The 20220-nt window shown below is 45.8% G+C and overlaps 1 protein-coding gene across 1 annotated transcript in view; it reads right to left on the bottom strand.

The window, feature by feature from the left end:
• The window catches only part of ELP1 (elongator acetyltransferase complex subunit 1), a 60957-nt gene extending 40902 nt beyond the window's left edge, over positions 1 to 20055 (bottom strand). Inside the window, exons 1-11 of the mRNA XM_007951947.1 lie at positions 19882 to 20055; positions 19513 to 19665; positions 15481 to 15562; positions 14708 to 14788; positions 10767 to 10852; positions 8691 to 8787; positions 7906 to 7996; positions 6657 to 6780; positions 5187 to 5280; positions 3832 to 4062; positions 2653 to 2823 (exon numbers count right to left, since the gene is read on the bottom strand). Coding sequence (XP_007950138.1) covers positions 2653 to 2823; positions 3832 to 4062; positions 5187 to 5280; positions 6657 to 6780; positions 7906 to 7996; positions 8691 to 8787; positions 10767 to 10852; positions 14708 to 14788; positions 15481 to 15562; positions 19513 to 19665; positions 19882 to 20031 — 1360 coding nt within the window. The 5' untranslated portion in view covers positions 20032 to 20055. The remainder of the gene's footprint in view (positions 1 to 2652; positions 2824 to 3831; positions 4063 to 5186; positions 5281 to 6656; positions 6781 to 7905; positions 7997 to 8690; positions 8788 to 10766; positions 10853 to 14707; positions 14789 to 15480; positions 15563 to 19512; positions 19666 to 19881) is intronic.
• Positions 20056 to 20220: the final 165 nt, after the last annotated feature.

The raw sequence follows: 20220 nt of genomic DNA, 5'->3' as shown, positions 1-20220 counted from the left end.
TAAGACATTCTCTTTCCATTTTTAACTCTATTTATTTACTGCACAGAAGCCAACGCAATCCTTTCAAACACTAACTCAGAACACAGCACTCCTCTAGCCAAACCCTCTCATGGCATCTGTCTGAGAATAACAGCCAAGGTCTTAGCAGGGCCTTCATGGCCCCACACACACCGTGCATCACCTCTGTGATCTCAGCTCCCACAACTCGCCCCGCTCACCCGGCTGCATCTCCCCAGCCTCGCTGCCTTTCCCTAAATGGACCCGGCACCTCTGCAGCTGCTTTGTGACTCTGCTGAGAACATCCTTTGCTCAGATGAATTCATGGCTCCCTCTCTGATTCCCATCACGTCTCTGCTTAAATGTCACCTTCCCAGAGAGCCCTTCTCTGACGACCCTCAATGCAAAATGCCCCTCCCCCCACAGCCCCTGCCCTCCGGCTCTCCCGGAGAAGAGATTATTTTTGAGTAATCTCTATTCCTACAGTAATCCTTGCTCTATTTCCCTCCACAGCACGTGCCACCGACACATTAAACTGTTACTTCTAGCCTTTTTTCTCAGCTAGAGTATTAACTCCACAAAGGCAAGAACCAGAAAAAAGCCTGGCACATAAGAGAAGACCAATACACACCAACAAAACAAAGGCATCTAATTGGAACATTTTGGCATCTAATTTGTCTCCATTCGTCTCCAATGTCCCCCTCACCTCAAAATTCCTCTTTTGTAGTAAGTGCTATTTTCTCTTTAGTTTAGGTGCTGAATGCAACTCTGATCTGTTCCATTCTGGGATCTCAAACTAGGACTATTCTGTCTGACTCCAAACTTTTCTCTTCCGGTTTCTTCTGAGCTCAATGAAACTTACTGCTCTTTAACACCCGCACAACCTGGGAGCTCATGCCAGCCACTTCCACACTAGCACTCTTGGAGCGCACCAACTCGCCCTCATCCTCGGCTCACCGTGCCAGCACCCAATATCGGCTTCATCAACTTCAATTCCACCTGACTCACCCACACCTGGGTCACCACCTGAAGCTCTTCCATGCTGAATGCTAATCTCTAAAGCTTCCTCTCTAATAAGGTCTCCCACCACCTTCTGCCAGATGTTCTCCTCTCCAAACTCTCCACAGTCTGCTCCCTAACTCCTCAAAGGCTCCAAGGCCCTAGATCTGTGTAATTCCTCTCTCCTTCTATTTCTGCTGCCACTCCTCTGGTTCAAGCCTTCACTTTCTCCTGCCTAGACACAGCCACAGCATCTCCTAACCGGTAACTCTGGCTGCATCACCACCTGTGACCCTCACACACACTGATGCTCAACTAGCCTTCCAAAGGCAGCCCGACCTGACCGCTGAGCCAGCCTTCTCGCCCTGCCCTAGCTGACCACAGAGTTGTGCATATCAACTAAGATCAATGGAGGTGCTACAGGGCTGCTCTCTGGGGTGAGGAGGTTGTTCTGAAACTGACTGTGGTGATGGCTGTACGATACTATGAATATTCTAAAATCACCTAAGTGTGCACTTTAAGTGGAGAAATGATATAAACTCAATAGAGCTGATTTGTTTAAGGTAAAAGCAGGACAAAATACATTATCATTGTAAAATAACACATAATCTCAAGTTAGTATAAGAAGGTAAGCACCACAAAAGCTTATTCTGCAGCTCATTCTTTTTAATCTCCTAAAACCAACAGTAAGATATCGAAATAGTAATAGCATACCAGGGACAATCATTTGTTTCCTTTTGATATGACTAGCTAATGAAAAACCTATTTTGAAAAGCAATTAATTTTTTTTTTTCCTGAAGTGGCTTTGCAAAGAACCTATCACTGTTATTCAAAAAAAGCTACTAAAAACTCAAAGTTTAAGGAGGGCAACTACATTTTTATAGGGAATGAAAACTGAAAACCTGAGAAGCTGGTGATGTATCCAAGTAGGATCTATATAAAAGGTAGGCTTTGATTTAACAGAAAACCTGATGTGTAAGTAGGGAATTCCTGTATCTATTAGTGAATTTTGATCATTATCTCTCAGTAGCTACCTATGCTTTTTCTAACTAAGAATTTAAAAGACATTTGGAACCAAAGCTACTAATGCATATGTTAGTATAATTTATGACATGACACAGAACTCAAAAACAAATGTCTGGTTCTTCTGGTACCTTGGGAGAGCAACTAGGAACTGGCAGGAGGGCACCATGGGAAGACGAGATTGGAAGCTAGAACCCTGCAGGGCCCCCTGTCCATTCTTTTTCTATCACCGAGACCTCAAGGGAGTCCCAGGCTTTCTCGGACTTTGTCCCCTCCACATGTGACACAGCTTGCATGGGGCTGGAAAGAGCAACTGACAACATGTGCAGAGGCAATGACCATTGTAAAGCATATTACAGAGGTAAGAGTTTGTTACCCTGTCCTCAGGCCTGACAAACTGACTCAGCAAGTTCAGTAGAGTGAAAGGAACTACTTTAAAAGCCAGATAAAAGTAGGAAAAAGGAAAAAAACAATACAAAGCTCTCAAGCCAATTAAACACCATACTAAGGAGGTGAAACATAAACTTCAAAATTAGGAGAAACACTAGCGCTTACGCACCACCGAACAGTCACGTGCCTCTGTTGAGAAGAAGGGACCTGACTCAGAACATCCCAATCAGTTTCTGAACATACCACATTTATAAATGGAAATCTGGTTGCTGGCATCCAGGAGAGCGAGGTCGTTACTCCCTTGAGGGTGTGCGGAGAACATGACTTGATTCACAGGCTGCGGGAGCAGCAGCCGGTAGGTGCACAGGGGAGGAGGAACCACAGTCTGCCGGAAGACGGTCACCAACACCCTGTCTGCACGTGAGAAAGAAACACAAGGGCACCAGACGTATGGATACTCACTCTGTAAAGACAGGTGTCCCAACAGCACCACGTGGCTACGCAATCACTCCAGGAGATACACAGCAATTCCCTCTAAAAGTAATTTCCACTGTTTTTCTCAATAATGACCCATTTTTGGGGGGAGGGAGTAAATGCCAGGGGCTCTGACTGAATCATTTGATGATTATCACCTCCAGGCCTAGACTAGTCCATCTTTGGATTTGGTGGCCTCAGGTGCAGGGACGAAAGCATGAAGGTGAAGAGGTCACAGTTCTAGCTGGAAACCTGAGCTTGTAAACCAAGTCAGACCAAACCACGAGGATCAGCACCTTCAAATTCCTTAAAGCATTTCCCACGCCTGGATCTGCGAGCAAGGCAGATCTGAGTCAGTGCAGAGCCTATGTTCATAAAACCAGTGCTAAGACCACTACAGAAAACATCAATGGGCACCAACTCACATCACCATCTTAGAAATGTGTTCTTTTACAGCAGGAATAATAAATAGTTGGTGACTACTTCTTGCTCCAGTTACTATTATCTCCCCTAATAAAAACCCTCCTCACACTAGACAGACACACAACTCGAAATGAACATACTGGGGAGATATATAATTGCCAGGTGCTGTATCAGAAAACAAAGCAACATAGTAGAACAAGAACCAATATAAATCTATCAGGGCAAAGAGACAAGCTAACACCTGACTTTCCCAAGACTACTGTTCACATCTTCTGTGTTAGAAAATACTAAATGCCTCCAAAGGCCAGACACGTTTAAGTGTGAAGGTCATGGATAAGGTACAGCAGAGGACTGGGTGGGCTATGCTGGCAGGTTGGGTGGAAGAGAAGAAAACAGTTGTGAGGAGACTGCACATACCACCAAGGGCATTCTCATTCAATTAAAAACAACAGGAAGTAAAAACACACAACCAACCCAAACCAAGCCCTCAGGCTCATGGCCAGTGCACACTTTCCAGTCACTTACGTCCATCAATGACGGCCACATTGGCCAAGGCACGGGGACTGTCTCCCGAGCTCCGGTCAGTTGTCCAGTGCCAGTCGCAGCAGAGGTAATGCCAGCCTTGACAGAGAACGTGCAGCCGGAATGGGGTCACCAGATCCCACATCAGAGACACGGGCTTGTTTTCTCCACAGGCACTGAAGTGAAGATTCTGTTTCAGATACCAGTGATAGTTTCCAACAGTCCAGAGCTGAACTACAAGGGAAAACAAAGGGAAGGCCATCAGAGGCTGGGAGGGTCAGATTTTATGCGCCTATTGGGAGGTCAGAGGGCATTTTTTTTTTTTTTAAAGTGACCCTTCCCACTCAACCTCTTCATTGAAATAGTAATACTGATTGTTAAGAGTATTTCACGGGGGGAAAGTTGTCAAGCATCAACAAGGTAGAACTACACATTTATTTCTACTTTCACCTTCAAATCTCATGATAATGATGGAAGGCTACTAGGATAGGATGGCATTTAGTGAGTTCTTTTCATAAAGATGTGGGAAGAAAAACATTAGGCCATTAGACAGTGTTAAACACTCAATCCAAGAGTAACTGAACAGGCACCACCATGTTGTTTAAGTGTGAAATGCTGCTTTTCTTCCAGGGCTTTGCAATGCATTGTGTCCAAGTCTATCTGGTATCAACTGTTACTCAGCTGTCCGAGGGAGAATGCGGTGGTTAGATGCCATCAAGTTGAATCCAACTGAGATTGATTCCACGTGTCAGAGGAGAACTGCCCCGTAAGTTTCCTGACTGTGACCTTCACGGGAGCAGACTGCCGCATCTCCCTCCTACAGAGCCACTGGGCGGTTCTAATCGCCAGCCTTTGGGTTGGCAGCCAAGCAGCTAACAGTTGTGCCACGAGGGCTCCTTCCAAGGGAGATTAGCATTCAAATGACCTTTCGATATTAGAAATCTATTAACAGAACAGGATCTAATCATTTAAAAACCTAATTGTATTAAACAGATGAAGCACAGAAATTAAGATCTTAATTAAGGAATATATTTTCTTCAAACATCTCCCTGTTCGCTGTCAACTTAGGTTCTCTACCTGCACTGTCACAATACAACCACCTAGCTATGAACTGGGAAGGTGGACCACACTCTCCGTCACTCCGTGAGGGCACACTCCGTCATGGCTGGTCCTGTATCCCATTGTTATCCTGAGCATATTACGCTGCCCAGTCTTCGACACATGGTACAGTCAGAGGTGCTCTACTCTGGCTGCATGTTAAAATCACCTGGGACCGAGCTGGAGGAATGACAGCAATCCCAACTACTTTCCTCCAGGTTACCATGGGGCATGTGGCTGTCATGCGACAGCTGTCCTACCGTAGGTTTTCCGAGTGGCATCTTCTTCCCTCTGGAGGTCTTCCAGCCAAACCGCAAGCACCGAGGAGTCAGCATTCCACAGCAGGGCATTGACCTCACGGAAGAAAAAAGCTCTGTCGGTGGCTTTAGCTATGGATTTATTTCAAAACCTATAAAATAGTTGAATCTCTTGCCTTCACAAACCAAATTATCCCAATACTTGAGCTAATTCTAAGGTGCTCTGGTGGGGTAGTGGTTAAGGCATCTGGCTGCTAACCAAAGGTGTATGGTTTGAACCCACCAGCCACTCCGTGGAAGAAAGATAAGGCAGCCTGCTTTCGTAAAAACTTACAGCCGTGGAGACCTGACGGGAGCTGCTATGAGTTGTAAACCACTCTGTGGCAGTGAGTTTGGTTTCTGGTTTTGAGCTGGTTCCAGCTGTAAATTACTACCCTAGAGTTACTGAACAAACCTAACCACAAGAAGAACATCAGACTGACCCATGTGTTATAGAGTAACTGTTCCACAGCGTTTTCTTGGCTGAAAGTTTCAGCAGCAGTAGCTCACCAGGCCATCTTCCATGGTACCACTCGGGGGGTTAGAACTGTCAACCCTTAGGTTGGTCCAATGCAAGCCTAAGTACAATGATACAGTTCAGATACAGTTGCTAGCTGCCACTGCGTCAATCCCGACTTGGCATCCCCACGTGTCAGGGCAGAACTGCGCACCATGAGGTTTTCAACTGCTCATGTTTTGCAAGATCACCAGGCTCTTCCTCTACGGGATCTCTGGGTGGACTTCTACCGCCAATCTTCCAGACAGCAAGCAGTCAAGTGTGTTAACCAACTGCACTACCCAAGGACTGATAGTAATAAACCAAACTCAACTCACTGCCATCAAGCTGATTCTGATCCATAGAGACCCCATTGGTTTTCCAAGGCTATCAATCTTTACAGAAGCAGACTGCCCCTCCTTCTTCTGTGAATGGCTGGTGGGTTTGAACCAGTGACCCTCTGATTAGTGCCAAATGCCTTAACCACTATACCACCAGAGCTCCTTCTAATACTAACTAGTATCTAATACAGTTATTGTTATTATATATAAACAACCAAACTCACTGCCACAGAGTTGACTGCCCCATCTTTCTTCCACGGAGTAGCTGGTGGGTTCGAACCACTGACTTTTGGCTAAAGTTTAATGTATTACAATATTTTTGGATATATAAATGAGGTCATAATTTTGCTCATACTTGTTACCTGTGAGTGGCAGTAAAACCTTTAAACACAGTGCTTTATCTGGGACTAAGAAAGAAACGTCATTTCTTCTTTGTAAAAACAATTTCTTCTTTATTAGAAAAAATCGCATCTGAGAAGCCACCCCTCTCATTACTAACTACTCTGGAGCTTCTGTTTACAGTCAGATCAGAAAGAACCCTCCTGATAGCTGTGCAAAGTCCTGTAAATCGGAGGACTGAACACCTGAGGCACCTACCTTAACCTCATCTTTGAGGAAGGGAAGGGTAAAGTGTCCATGGAGAAGGCCGTTTTTCTCGAAAAACACAACATCCTGCTGGTTGGGCTTGTCTTGGGTAGAGGCAATCAGACTACCGGAGGGCCTGAGGCAAACCCAGAGAGAATTAGGGATGTGCAGGGGTAGCCGGGGGCTCAGCCCCAAGATGAATGGAGAGAAATGATTTTTTTTCAGCAAAAAACAACTTTCATCCAAGGAAGGAAGTTCTGAACCTTGTGTCCTGACAAGCGTTTCCTCACGTGTGGCACTAGGTGTCTTGTTGTAGTCTGCACAAAGGCTCCATTTGCCCACATAGCTGTGCAGATTTAGACTGCACTTGGGTAGCTTTTTAAAAAAAACAGTAATTGTTTAAACCAGCCCCTGTTCAATTTGCTATAAAAGTCTAACCTGCTTGTCCTTCAACTCTATGATGCCAGCAAGTACTCCACGCTCTGGCGGGGGTTTTAAGACCTCTCAATCCACTGGAAGTTCCTCACCTGCCTTATCTTGTGCCGACTGTCTCTAGAGTTTTAACTCATACTTGTTTCTCCTTTTGCTCTGTCATCCACTGTCACTCAAATGAATGGACACACAGTTTTCAGGGAAACAAGAAGTCTGACATCTCGAGACAAGATGTCTAGAGACCTAACGGTGTAGCACATAACACATGCTACTGAGAGAGAGGAGCTATTTCTCGTATCTATAACTAAGGCAGCGGCACGGGACAGGCAGGTGTGGGCTGCACAGGGTACTGGTGAAGTCAAGGGGGGTGCGAGGGGCCCGTATCCAAGCCTGTGTGTTCCTTAGCAAGGAGATCCTGTAGCCTGGTGGGGGTTAATACCACAGTTTGTGCAGAGAAAGGAACCTCTTCTTGTAATTTTCACAAAAGCTCCACCCACCTCATTGAGATGTGCAGGAGGCAACTTCCCCTCCAAACACTATTTTCTGCCTTATGCTGAGGCTACACACAAGACACTCTATGAAGAATTAGGGATGTAAACTGTGTGTGCCTAGGAATGATGACATCTGGGAACAAGTCCAGCATGAACTACTCAAGTCAAATCCAGACTTCAGAAAACTAAAAAATATGGAAGATACAGGCTCACAACCACATGAGAAAAAGGAATATCCCTGTGAGTTATACAAACGTGTAGTCAATCAGGATCTCCACCACGACCACAGACAAGACATTCTCTGAGGAGGAATTCCCAGAGTCCCCTCTCCGGCTCACCTCCATGCCAGGGCCGGCCCCAGTCCCGCCACAGGCTCGCTGGTCGACTGCAGGGCGAGCTCCCGGTTCCACACTCTGACCTTGCGAGCCCCTGGGCAGGAGGCGAAGTCAGGAATGAAAAAGCTCAAATATTGTGATAAATACTGCTAAGTCAGAAACCTCCCAAACACCTTCCTTATCAACAAAAATTGCCTTGGTTTTACAAAGCAAATTAGATGCATCTCATGGGAAACTTAAAATGAATCCTCACATGGAATGGGGCATCTGTGACTAAACTGTCATCAGGGAGTAACAGAAGAGACTGCTCACATGTTGGAAACCTAGTTACTGCTACGCAGGTAACAGGAATGGGCTATTTACTGTCATGATAAAGGGTAGGGTGGGGCAGATGGAGGCCAGCAAAGAAAGAAGACTCAGAGAAGATTCAAACATGGGAGGAGCTATCACACGGAAGCAGCTGTCTTATTCTTACAGGCTGTCCAGTAACTGGGAAAGCGACTGTCTGGTGGCTTACCGTAAAGGGAACATTTTTCCAAACGGCCAGACTCTTTATCTCAAGTACTATGGAGACTACGTGACCTAGGACATGTTAAAATAATGTAGCCACATCAGGTTGCCCCAAGAACTCTTCTAGTTCTGAACGCCAAACTCATTTAACATCAAAAGCACCATAGCTTTCTCTTAAAGACATAATGAAAGAAAACCCCACCCAAAGCAAAAGGAAGACTATTCTCCTGAATTTACTAAGATTAAAAAACAACTTTAACTGCAATTTATTTCCATACCTGTCTCTGGGCAAACAACACTCACAGCAAAAAACTGTCCATCCCCACGCCAGGTGACCTGCGGGCTATGGTCATCCCAGGGCAAAGCCGAATGGGGCTGGAAAGAGAAGAAACGCTTGAGTTACTGGGGCCCACAGACAAACGTACCTCAGGTTCTCAACTATCATCGAATCTGTTACGTGCAGATGCAGCTCTCTAGAGAAGGAGCTTCACAGAATCCTAAGGAACCCTCTAGAAGGCTATTAAACCCAGAAATCACCAAGCAAAGAACTCAAAGTCCAAAGTTCCCTTGTGCCCCATCCAACAGTGACAGACTTGCTTTTCAAGGCAGGTGGAAACAGGGTACCAGGCAGCCACCGGAATCACCGTTATAAGATACGGGGAGAGCCCAGGCCATGTGTAAGGGCAGGGCTAGATCAATAGCTTAAAAAGCAAACCATTCACAGCAGTGCTTGCAACTGACTGATCCATCCAGGCTCTTCTCAGTTGGGTACCCATCACCACAATCCCAATTTCAAACATCTTCATCACCCCAATACCCACTAGCAGTCACTATCTACTCCCTGGCCATATCCCCAGTCCCAGGCACCCACTGGGCTACTTCTGGTCTCTACAGATTTGCCTCCCCTGGACATTTCATATAAACTATCACATGACATATGTGGTCTTCTGTGACTGGATTCTTTCACTCAGCACAATGTTTCTGAGGGTGGTCCAGCTGTAGCAGCTACCAGTACCATATTACTTTTAAACTGTCTGGTCTGGAAGCACGCTTAGTTGCCGCCTAGAGGATAGTACACCCAGAGCCGCCGTGAGTCGCAAGTCACTCGACGGCCCCTGGTTAGACAGGATACGAGAATACAAATGTGCGGGAACGACTGACTTGGTCGGGTTGCTTTTTCTTTTCTTTTTCACTCCTCCAAAAACCAGTTACAAACCAGAGGGATAGAAAAGGTACCCTAAATTACACAACCACGGAGTTCATCCTGAGGAAGCGGGTCATGTCTGGGAATTCTTACTCCGTTTTGCTGCCCATCCCTCACTGTTCCAATTGGGCCAGCACAGCATTCAGAATACTAAAGTAGATCCAGCGCTCACTTTCAAAACACAGGTGCTTTGAAACAAAAAGTATGTATTTTTTAAGTTTCAAAAAGTATTTGTCCACTAAAATAACAGCAGCCCCTACCATCTGAGTGAGTACCTGGTGCTGTGGTAGCCTCACATACATACATACATACAACCACCAAATCTCATCCCAGTCCTGGTAAGGGAGACACTATTATGTCCACTTTACAGATACTACTGAGGCTCAAACAGGCTGGAACCTGCCACAGTCTCATGGCTACTAAGTGGCAAGAAGACGGAATCTGCACTTTTGTAACAGAGACATGTCACCCACGGGGACACCTGGGAGCACGCCTGAGGATAAACACGACTTATCTTCCGGAGGTGTTAATTTTACTCAATAATAATGTTTTTAAGTTAATATATATTTTTTTATAATACTCATAATGTATAAATTAAGTAAAGCCTATCAATTTAAGGAAACTTAACGTGGCGGTACACACTTGAGGCTACTTCCCCAGATGTCGCAAGAGTATGCTTGTGTTCACGTGGCTCTGCCTCCAGGACCCTCTGTGTTATATGATGTGGGCATCAGGACATCACTGAGTGAAGTCAGAATTTTAATTCATGAGGAAGGAAAGCAAAGAGCTTCATCCCAAAGGAAAATCACAAAGAAAACGTCTAATGTGTACATAATCTGACATGTACATGTGTGGGAAGAGCACGTCAACGTGCCCGTGAACGTGGATCCCTAGTGACCCTCAGGAGAGGGGGAACGATACCGGGAATGGGGCACAGGGCGCTCCATTCCCGCCAGTGAGGCTGCACTGCTGTGACTGGGTGATGAACGTTGGTCATAGTTACTCCTCTCCAGGGCGACTCACTCATTTCCTGAGGGCTCGAGAGCAGGAGAGCTATCCGTTACTGAGCGCTGGCTGGACTCTTTCGATTTCCTGGCGGAAATTTTCATTTGTCCTAATGAAGAGTCTTTATCCGTCAGACCAAGCTTACCATTTGCATCTGAAAAGCCGCTTGTCTGCCTTCCGATCCATGGAACTGAGTCTCCTTTCTGCCCCATCCAACAGTGATAAACTTGCCTAGAGAATGATTAGAGGACATGCAAAACCACCAGTAAGCTCAATGAAATGAAGGCAGTTTCATCCCTGGGGATTCCATGGGTCCTCTCTAAGACTTCTCAGTTCCCTGAACAGAAGGCAGCATCTGACAGCCCCGTGCTCCTCATCACAGGCAGTGGTGGTTCTGAACAACGTGAAATGCCCTCACTTTGGAAAGCACTTTCTATCTTATGTATTCCAAGTGCTGCTGGTGATCCAGGTCCAGCAGTCTCACCCCACGTTACAGGAAGGAAGAAAGCAACAGAAGAACTGGCACAGTATGTCCATGTTACAAAATGTAAAACTCAAGACAAGAGGTGAGAACAAGATTCTAATCGAAAGCTTTCAATCAACTAAATGTTTTGAGTTCCCAGGTGGTAGTGTGTAGGGGACTACACGTCACTGAACCCAGCCCCTTACGTAGGCTCTGAGGCTGAGACCACCTCGTGGCAGAGTCCAAATTAGAACATGGGCTTCTGCCTTCCAGGCTGGCTCCTTTCAGCCCACGATGCTCCCCTCCTCACAATATAAAGTCAGAACGGTCCAAACAATGCAGTCCTCTGTTCTGGAGGTAGGACGCAGCACCTGAAAGCAGCAGCCAGACCCAGGACCCAGGAACTCCCTCCTGCCACCGACTCTCCTGAGGTAGGACTACTTACAATTTCTGTAACTTAGGAGCCCAGTATAAGCAGTTCCGGTCTCCTCTGCACAGGCCAACCCAAGGACTGAAGTACCCAAAAAACCACAGTACATGCTGCTACATACGAGTAACAGTGCCTACCCTGGCACACCACCCCTGGCTTCTAGCTCCAAGTTTCCAGAGAGGTAAAGGAATAAGGAGAAAAAACAAGAGATGTTTTCCAAGGGGATCAGGCAATACGTGATGGGGCCAGAGCAGGACTGGCAAACTGGCCTGTATCTGTTTTCACAAACACATCTGCATAGGAACACAGCCATGTCCATTCCCACATATGCTGTGTACAACTGCTTTCCCATGACAACAGCAGAAGAGTTGCAACAGAGACCATATACCCGGCAAAGCAGAAAAGACTGACTATCAAGCCCTTTCCAGAAAACGTTTGCTGACCCCTGGATTAGAAGAGTCATTTTTGCAATGGACAAACATTTCTAAGACTGAAGACCCAAAGGCTTTTTATGAAAACGTTGGGTGGGAACTGCCAGGCCCAGGTCCCGTTCTCATCCAAAGGTGTGCGATGACTTTCTTGTCTCCTCCAGCTGGATGCTCCCGAGTTCCATCCCGGATCCTAGACTGGCCCAGCACCACCTCTGCTCCCTGGCCAATCCCACTCCTTCTCAAACTGTAAAGACTCCCTACACACCAATGAGTGCCGGCCTTAGCTCGGGGGGGCCCCTCCTGAGCGGCAGCCCCTTACGTGCCTGCCCCACGTGGCAATCCCATGGACCTTCAACTAATCCTCAACAGAACTCACCAGCAACCCACTGCAAAGCAGCACCTTCCCGATCCTTCCTCTACTTCACCCACATCTTTATTCCCATCACCTGAGCCTCTGGCTGGCCTCACACTGAACTCTTCCTTACCGTACACACCAAAGCCCATTTGTTTCACTTCTTAAACTGGTAGTTTTCCAACTGATTAGGGCAGGAGACCCACACACATGTATTCTGAAAAAGTCTGTCTGATAATCCCTGAAAATATACTCCCTATTCTGAGAATCAAATTCTTCCTGAATTCATTTCTTCTTCCAGCCCCACTCTCACCCTCTTCATCTCTCACTTGGATTCCCAAAGCAACTTCCTACCTGATCACCCTGCCGGCAGTCTCTTCCCTCTCCACACGGGCACAAAATATGCCATTAAGAGTGATCCTTGTAATCACTGGGTCTGTGGACTTGGTACCGTGGTCTCAGGGAACATTAAGCTCAACTGGCACACACAATCCATAAAAATTTTGTTCTACAACCTACTCTGGTGAGCAGCACCTGGGGTCTTAAAAGCTTTCGAACTGCCATCTAAGATGCAACGATTAGTTTCTTCTAGTGTGAAACAAAGAGCAAAGAAAATCAAAGTCATCCGGACATAATTAGTCCAAAGGTAAGATGGACCACGAAGACCTCAGCCTCCATGCCAAGACCAGAAGAACAAGATGGCGCCCAGCTACCAATGCCAACCACTTGGAAAGAGATCAGATCTGGAGATTCTGGACAGAGTGGGAAGAAAAACATGGAACAAAATTCAAAAACACAAAAATGACCAGAACTACTGGTCAGAAAGAGACGGTGGCCCTAGGTTACCCTTCGGGCCTAGAAATGGACTCACTTACATGGATGGGCTCTCAGTCCAGTAATAGAAAGACCTAACCTATCCCAGGTTAATACACCGACCTACTCCAGGGAGATGCACCCCTTGGATCAATCAGCCCTGAGACACCAGAGGGGTAGCACTCACACAGAGGGAAAGCTGGACAGACAGGAATGCATGGATGAGAAGGCACAGGGGGTTTTTATGGCTGGGGAAGGTAACGGGACCACGAAATCAGACGTGCGTGAACTGTTGTACCTAAAACAAGGTTGCTCTGTAAATTTTTACCCAAAGCACAATAAAAAGAAAAAAGAAAGAAAGCCACCAGTATGATCCTTCTAGTACAAAAATCTCTTTACATCAAAACCTTTCATGGTTAACCATCTCTCAAGGCCCAAACTCACTACCATGGCACACAAACGTAATCAAAGTCAGTCTCGTTTATTCATCCCACTCACTTTCTGCTGCTACGGCATCCCCGAGTGCCTCACAGCACCCTGAGTAAGGCATGATGGGTCAAAGGCCTGCAGGAAACATCCCTCCCTGGAATGGACTCTCTCCCCAGCTGGAGCCTCCACCCTCAATTCTCAGCGACCCAACACCAACTCAGCCCCACCTTGGCTCCAGGGCTGCCTCTTCCGGGAAGATTCTCCTCTGCAGTTACTCCCTCCCCCCTTGTGCTACTCAAATGCCTGGCCTATCATGTCAGCATGGTACTGCGTGTTTCCACAGAGGGGGACACTGACGTTCAGTACCACACTGCAAGTCTTCATAGGGGAAGAGCTGTTCAACCATCTTAAATCACCTATGGCACACGCAGGAACACAGAACTGGCTTCACAGCACTGACTCAGCAAGTGGTTTCTGAACAAACGAACTATGTTTGAACGAATAACAGCAGTTTTCTACATCATTTCTCAGAGCTGTTGGAGCAAGAAGGCATGAGGCTGGACCTCAGCAAAAGCTCAAAAACCTCCTTCCCTACTCATCTCCTCAAGCAGACCAGCTACCTGGTGCCTTCAATTTGGCCGGAGCGTCTCACCCTCATTAAGGATCTCCTCTCCCTTCAGTGTTCCCACAGCCTCAACGCCTACACAGCCTTGGCTAGACCTCAGCCAGAAAGCAATGTGATTGTTCTCATGAAAGGGCAGGTACAGGTCCAATCAGCAGGAAAAGTATCAGCCTTTCAACTACCTCTTATTCTCTCTCTGAAGCTGTCTCCCAGAAATGCTTGCCTTATTCTACATGGACAGTCCCTTTCATGGAACCCCCAGACCAAGCCTTTCCTAGGGCTCATGTAGCAATGATCTAAGTGAACTTATCCACACATTTCTACTGCCCCGGTTACTAACAAAAAAAGCCACCCACGACCTCGAGGGGCAGCAGAGGTATGTCTTTTAAGGTCTGGGATGGGCCAAAGGAACTATGTGAATTGAACAAATGGGGGTTTAAGCTTCATAGTTCTTTGGCTTATGACATGGCCATCTGTGTGCAAGAGAATGATCACAACTGAGGAAACGTTTCAGGCCACAAAACATTTCAAACCATGTAGACCCACCTTCACCAAAATCGTCCTGGTGGATTTGTTGCTCCAAGATGGGTTCAAAGTCTTTTGTCATCATAATCAGGGTCTGCTGACCTTGGAGGAGAACAAACAAGAATGATTTCATTTTCATGTAATAAATTTGCCATATTCCCTAAGTCTCCATGAAGCTACAAACCAGGGAGCTAGAGTAAAGGAGCTGCCAGTCAGAACAGGACAGACGGAGCTCATTCACAGGCTTTGATGTTTGAAAGAGAGAGAGAGAGAAAAAAAAAAAGACTCTGACTGGGTAAGTCACCTAGTACTTATTCTCAACTCTTTCCAGATGTAAAGCTGAACATAAAAGTTCAGAGTCCTCCCTACACTAACTTCAAAAGTCCCAGTCATCAAAATCCCTCTTCAAATATATACCCCATCAATAGTGCTAGTTTACTGAAACTCATCTGGACTTAAAAGAATAGAGTAGGACCACAAGACAGGCTCCTAGAACCTGTTTGTACAGTACTTGTTCTTGTCGGTTATCAATAAATATTGTTGAGATTTTAACCTCTCAGTGTGCATTTGGCAGCCCCACCAGATTTTATGACTTTGATTCCCACTTTCAAACACTGGAAAAGTTATACGAAACCACTTTCTATCACAATACATTAAGAGGAAAAACTCAGTCAAAAGGAACACATTCCATCCAGGTTACAAAGCTGTGTCACTGTTCCAACGCAAGCACCCAACATAAGCCTCCAGGAACAATGTTTTATGAAAGCCGCAGCAAGGCCCGAGCGGCAGCATACCTGTGACAAGCAGCACCAGTTCCTGGTCCGGACTCCAACTCATTACAGAGATACCACTGGCTACACTCCCGACACACTCCAGCTGGGCAGCAGAGGAAAAGCAAAGGGGAGATGTCAAGAACCAGCACTCAGTAAACATGGACGCAAACCATAAAAACAAACCCAAAGACCAAAACACACGAACACGCGTTTACCCCCAACCTTTACTCAGAACAGGTACTACGACGTTGTGCAAGATGCAGGCACAGGGATTAATGACCACGGCCACCCAGTCCTTCCAGCACCGTCTCCTGAGGGAGGTAAGAGACTCAGCAGCAGGACTGGGACTAGAACCACGTTCTGTGCGAAGTCCAGTGGAAGCTCAGAGAAGGGAGCGACTGATGGCAGGGAGTCCAGGACAGTTTTTCTGCAGAGGGGCCTTGAAGAGTGCGAGAAGGCAGGGAGACAGAGCAGAACAGCGTGCAGGCACACAGGCCTAAAAGAAGAGTTGTGAGTCGGACACAGCGAGGGCGTAAGGCACACGTGTGAGCAGGAACGACGGCGGGGAGGCTGCACAGGAATCCAGGGAACTGACAGGGCAAGGTCTTATAGGGCACAGCAAGGAGCACAGCCAGCTTCTCGTCAACACTGGGAAGGCACAAAGGGGCGGAGTTAACACCTCTGAATGGAGACAACTGGACTGACGTAGGTCAGTAACCAGGAACAAATTCTACAAAACGTTTTCAAAGTACAAGCACGCCTTTTAACTACAAGGAATTCAACTGTGTTGTACCTGATGGCTCCAATACCTGACTACGAACTGAGGTAAGGTTCTTCACTATTGCATGTAATGAAATGATTATGAGCAGAGGTGTTAGACTGAGACCACCTGGGTTCAAACCCCATCTGATAACTGTGTAACCTTTGCCTCAATTTCTTTCTATGAAGAGTGAGGAAACAACAATCTACCTCATAAGGTTGTGTTACTGTTGTTAGGTGCCACCGAGTCAGCTCCGCCTCACAGCGACCCTGTGAACAACAGAAGGAAGCCCTGCCGGGCCCTGCGCCACCCTCACAATCCCTGCTGTGCTTGAGCCCATCACTGCAGCCGCTGTGTCAGTCCATCTCGTTGAGGGGCTTCCCCTTTTTCACTCACCCTCCCCTTCACCAAGCATGATATCCTTCTCCAGGGAATGGTCCCTTCTGACCCATGACCAAAGTAGCTACAACACAAGTCTAGCCATTCTCGCTTCCAAGGAGCATTCTGGCTGCACTTCCTCCAGGACAGTTCTGTCCGTTCTTCTGGCAGTCCATGGTACCTTCAATATTCCTTGCCAATACCACAATTCAAAGGCATCAATTTTTCTTTGGTCTTCCTTATTTATTATCCAGCTTTCACAGGCATATGAGGCAGTTGAAACTACCATGGCTTGGGTCTGGCACATCTTGGTCTTCAAAGTGACATCACTGCTCCTTAACACTTTAAAGGCGTCTGACTTCTTGACTGCTACTTCCATGGGTATTGATTGCGGATCCAAGTAACATCCCCCGACAACTTCAATCTTTTCTCCCTTTATCATGATACTGCTTATTGGTCCAGTTGTGAGTATTTTCATTTCCTTTATGTTAAGGTGTAATCCATATTGCAGACTGTAGTCTTTAATCTTCATCAGTGAGTGCTTCAAGTCATCCTCACTTTCAGCAAGTATAATCTGCATATCTCAGGCTGTTAATGAGTGTTCCTCCAATCCTGATGCTACATTACTGTCCATATAGTCCAGCTTCTCAGATTACCTGTTCAGCACACAGACTGAGTAAGTATGGTGATAAGATTAACAACTCTGATGCACACCCTTCCTGATTTTAAAGCATGCAGTATGTCCTTGTTCTGTTCAAATGACAGCCTCTGAGTCTGTGTACAGGCTCCTCATGAGTATAACTGTTCTGGAAGTCCCATTCTTTGTAATGTTATCTATAATCAGTTATGATCCACACAGTCAAATGCCTTTGCATAGTCAATAAAACACAAGTAAACATCTTTCTGGTATCCTTTGCTTTCCATCAAAATCTATCTGACATTAGCAATGATATCCCTTGTTCCATGTTCTCTTCTGAATTCAGTTTGAATTTCTGCAAGTTCCCTGTCAATATAGTGCTACAACCACTTTTAATGATCTCCAGCAAAATTTTACTTGTATGTGATATTAATGATATTGCTTCATAATTTCCACATTCTGTGGGATCACCTTTCTTTGGAATGGGCACAAATATGGATCTCTTCCAGTCAGCTGGCCAGGTAGCTGTCTTCCAAATTTCTTGGCATAAATGAGTAAGTGCCTCCAGCATCTGCATGTTGCTGAAATATCTCAGTGAGTATTCTACCAATTTCTGGAGCCTTGGTTTTTTGCCAATTCTTTCAATGCAGCTTTGACGTCTTCCTTGAATACCACTGGTTCCTGATCATATGTTACCAGTGACTCTGTGGATTCACCCCATCTGCTTTTGATGGTTCCTACATCATTCAATATTTGGCCCATTGACTCTTTCCTTATTGCAACTCGAGGCCTGAATTCTTCTTCAATTCTTTCTGCTTGAGAAGTGCCCAGTGTCTTCTTCCGTTTTGTTTTTCTAACTCCAGGTCTCTGCACACTTCGTCATATTCCACTCTGTGTTATCAAGCTGCCCTTCAAAATGTTTTGTTCAGCTCTTTTATTTCATCATTTCAGAAGAATCACCGGTCACTGGAAAACATGACCTCGGTGATACAAATGATGCCAGAGATCGCATAACAGGATTTTATAAGACCAACGACTTCCTCACTGCAAATACTTTTCAAACAGAAACAGGGGATACACATGTGGACCTCGCCAGACGGACTACACAGCAATCAGACTAAATTGACTGTATCTGTGGAAAGAGTTGACAGAGAAGCTCAATAGCCTCAGTCAAAACAAGGCCAGGAGCTGACTGTGGAATAGACCATCAACTGCTCATATACAAGTTCAAGTTGAAGCTACAGACAATTAGAACAAGTCCATGAGAACCAAAATAGGACCTTGATTAAATCCCACCTGAATTTAGAGACCATCTGAAGAACAGATTTGACACAATGAACAATGACCAAAGATCAGACAAGTTGTGGGATGACATCAAGAACATCATACATGAAAAAAAGCAAAAGGTCATCAAAAAGACAGGAAAAGAAGAAAAGGCCAAAATGGATGACAGAAGAGACTGAAACTTGTTCTCATAAGGCTGTAGTGAAGATTAAATGAAATCGACAACTGGACTGAAGTAGGTCAGTAACCAGGAACTCTTCAAAGTGTTTCTGGCATATTGTAAACATTTAATAAATATAAGCTGCTATTACCGTGCTACTATCAGTAATACCGTAACTACTACGTCACAGTCAATGTTAAAGATGTTACAACTCATGAGTTTTCAAAGAAGACTAAAATGATCAGGCAATTGTCCTGTGAAGGTCCTCCTGTTAATATGAAGATGGAAATCCAGAAGTCCATCTGAGAGCTCGCGCCAAAGGAGATGAGGAGGGAGGTGGCGGAGGTCTACCTCCCCTGTGATTTTAAATACACACACAACAACAGTGTGTTACTTTAGTGTCTGTAGTTCCGGGACTCTAAAGTTAGCCATCAATGAGAGATTTAACCAGGACCCCTCACAGGAAACAGAAATCATACAAACATTTCAAAGACTTCTAAATTGAGAAGTAAAGGTTACCACTCAAGTTCAGGTTCTGGTAAGAAGAGATCTACGCCACACAGGCACGGCCAGTTTCTATTTATAAAATACAAATAAATTGAAAAATTCCCATTTTGGAGTATTCTGATTGTTCTGATTAACAGATGGAGCAGATAAAAACTGAGCTTTAGAATAATTCTGAAAAATAGCTAACGTCATGCCAGCAACTTTTTAGGAAATGCAAAGACTCAGATTTGCAATATACCTAAATATGGCTGCTGCCTGGAAAGCAGGAGCCCAGAGCCAGTGACTTGAGGACGCTGGGGGTCTCCATCCCGGTGGAGCCCTGCTCACCTGGTGAGTGCCGAGATTGCAGAGCAGGACGTCCCCAGAGGCTGTGGCCACACACACAGACTCCTGGTCCAGCAAGTCCTGAACACCCACAACACGGCCACTTCCGTCCTCTGGGAGAAAGCCTTCCGCCACCAAAGGAATTTCATTCTTCACCTTCCATCAAAACACGAACCAAATTAACTCAGTCTGCTTTCAAGAACAATCCATAACACTTCCAGAAATACTTTTTAATGCCTGTTTTATCGTAACAAAGCTTTCACAAAGGCTTTTTCACAATTAAAATCCAAACTTTCATTTGAGAGATGCTACAGCCCTGCTGTCTTTAGAAAGGACCACGCTAAGTGCTAGCATTCTCCTTCAATAACTTACTTCTCTTGTGACGGGATCTACTTCGATCAGGCCGTGATCTGAGCCAATGAGCACTGTTCCCTGCTCCGTCCTCAGAGAGAAGCACTGAGGTTTCCCTGCAGCTGGAATATCCCTGAACTCGAGGGTCCGAAGTAACCTGAGATTCCGCATGATGAAGCAACTCCCAAAAGAAAAGTACAAGTGTGTCTTGGTGAACCATTAATTCCTAAGGGAGAGAGAAAAACGCTTTAATGATGATAAATAACCACACTCACAAGTAAAATGGCTCGGGTGAGGCCGGCAAGGGGCAGGAAGTGGCACTTAGCATACCCAAGGGAAACAAAACCATGTCCCTGAACA

This window comes from Orycteropus afer, unplaced genomic scaffold (assembly GCF_000298275.1).
Source record: "Orycteropus afer afer isolate SDZICR_OR568_19922 unplaced genomic scaffold, OryAfe1.0 scaffold00320, whole genome shotgun sequence".
Taxonomy (NCBI): Eukaryota; Metazoa; Chordata; class Mammalia; order Tubulidentata; family Orycteropodidae; genus Orycteropus; species Orycteropus afer.
Note: the sequence above shows the minus strand (reverse complement) of the source record. Positions and strands in the feature narration are given on the sequence as shown.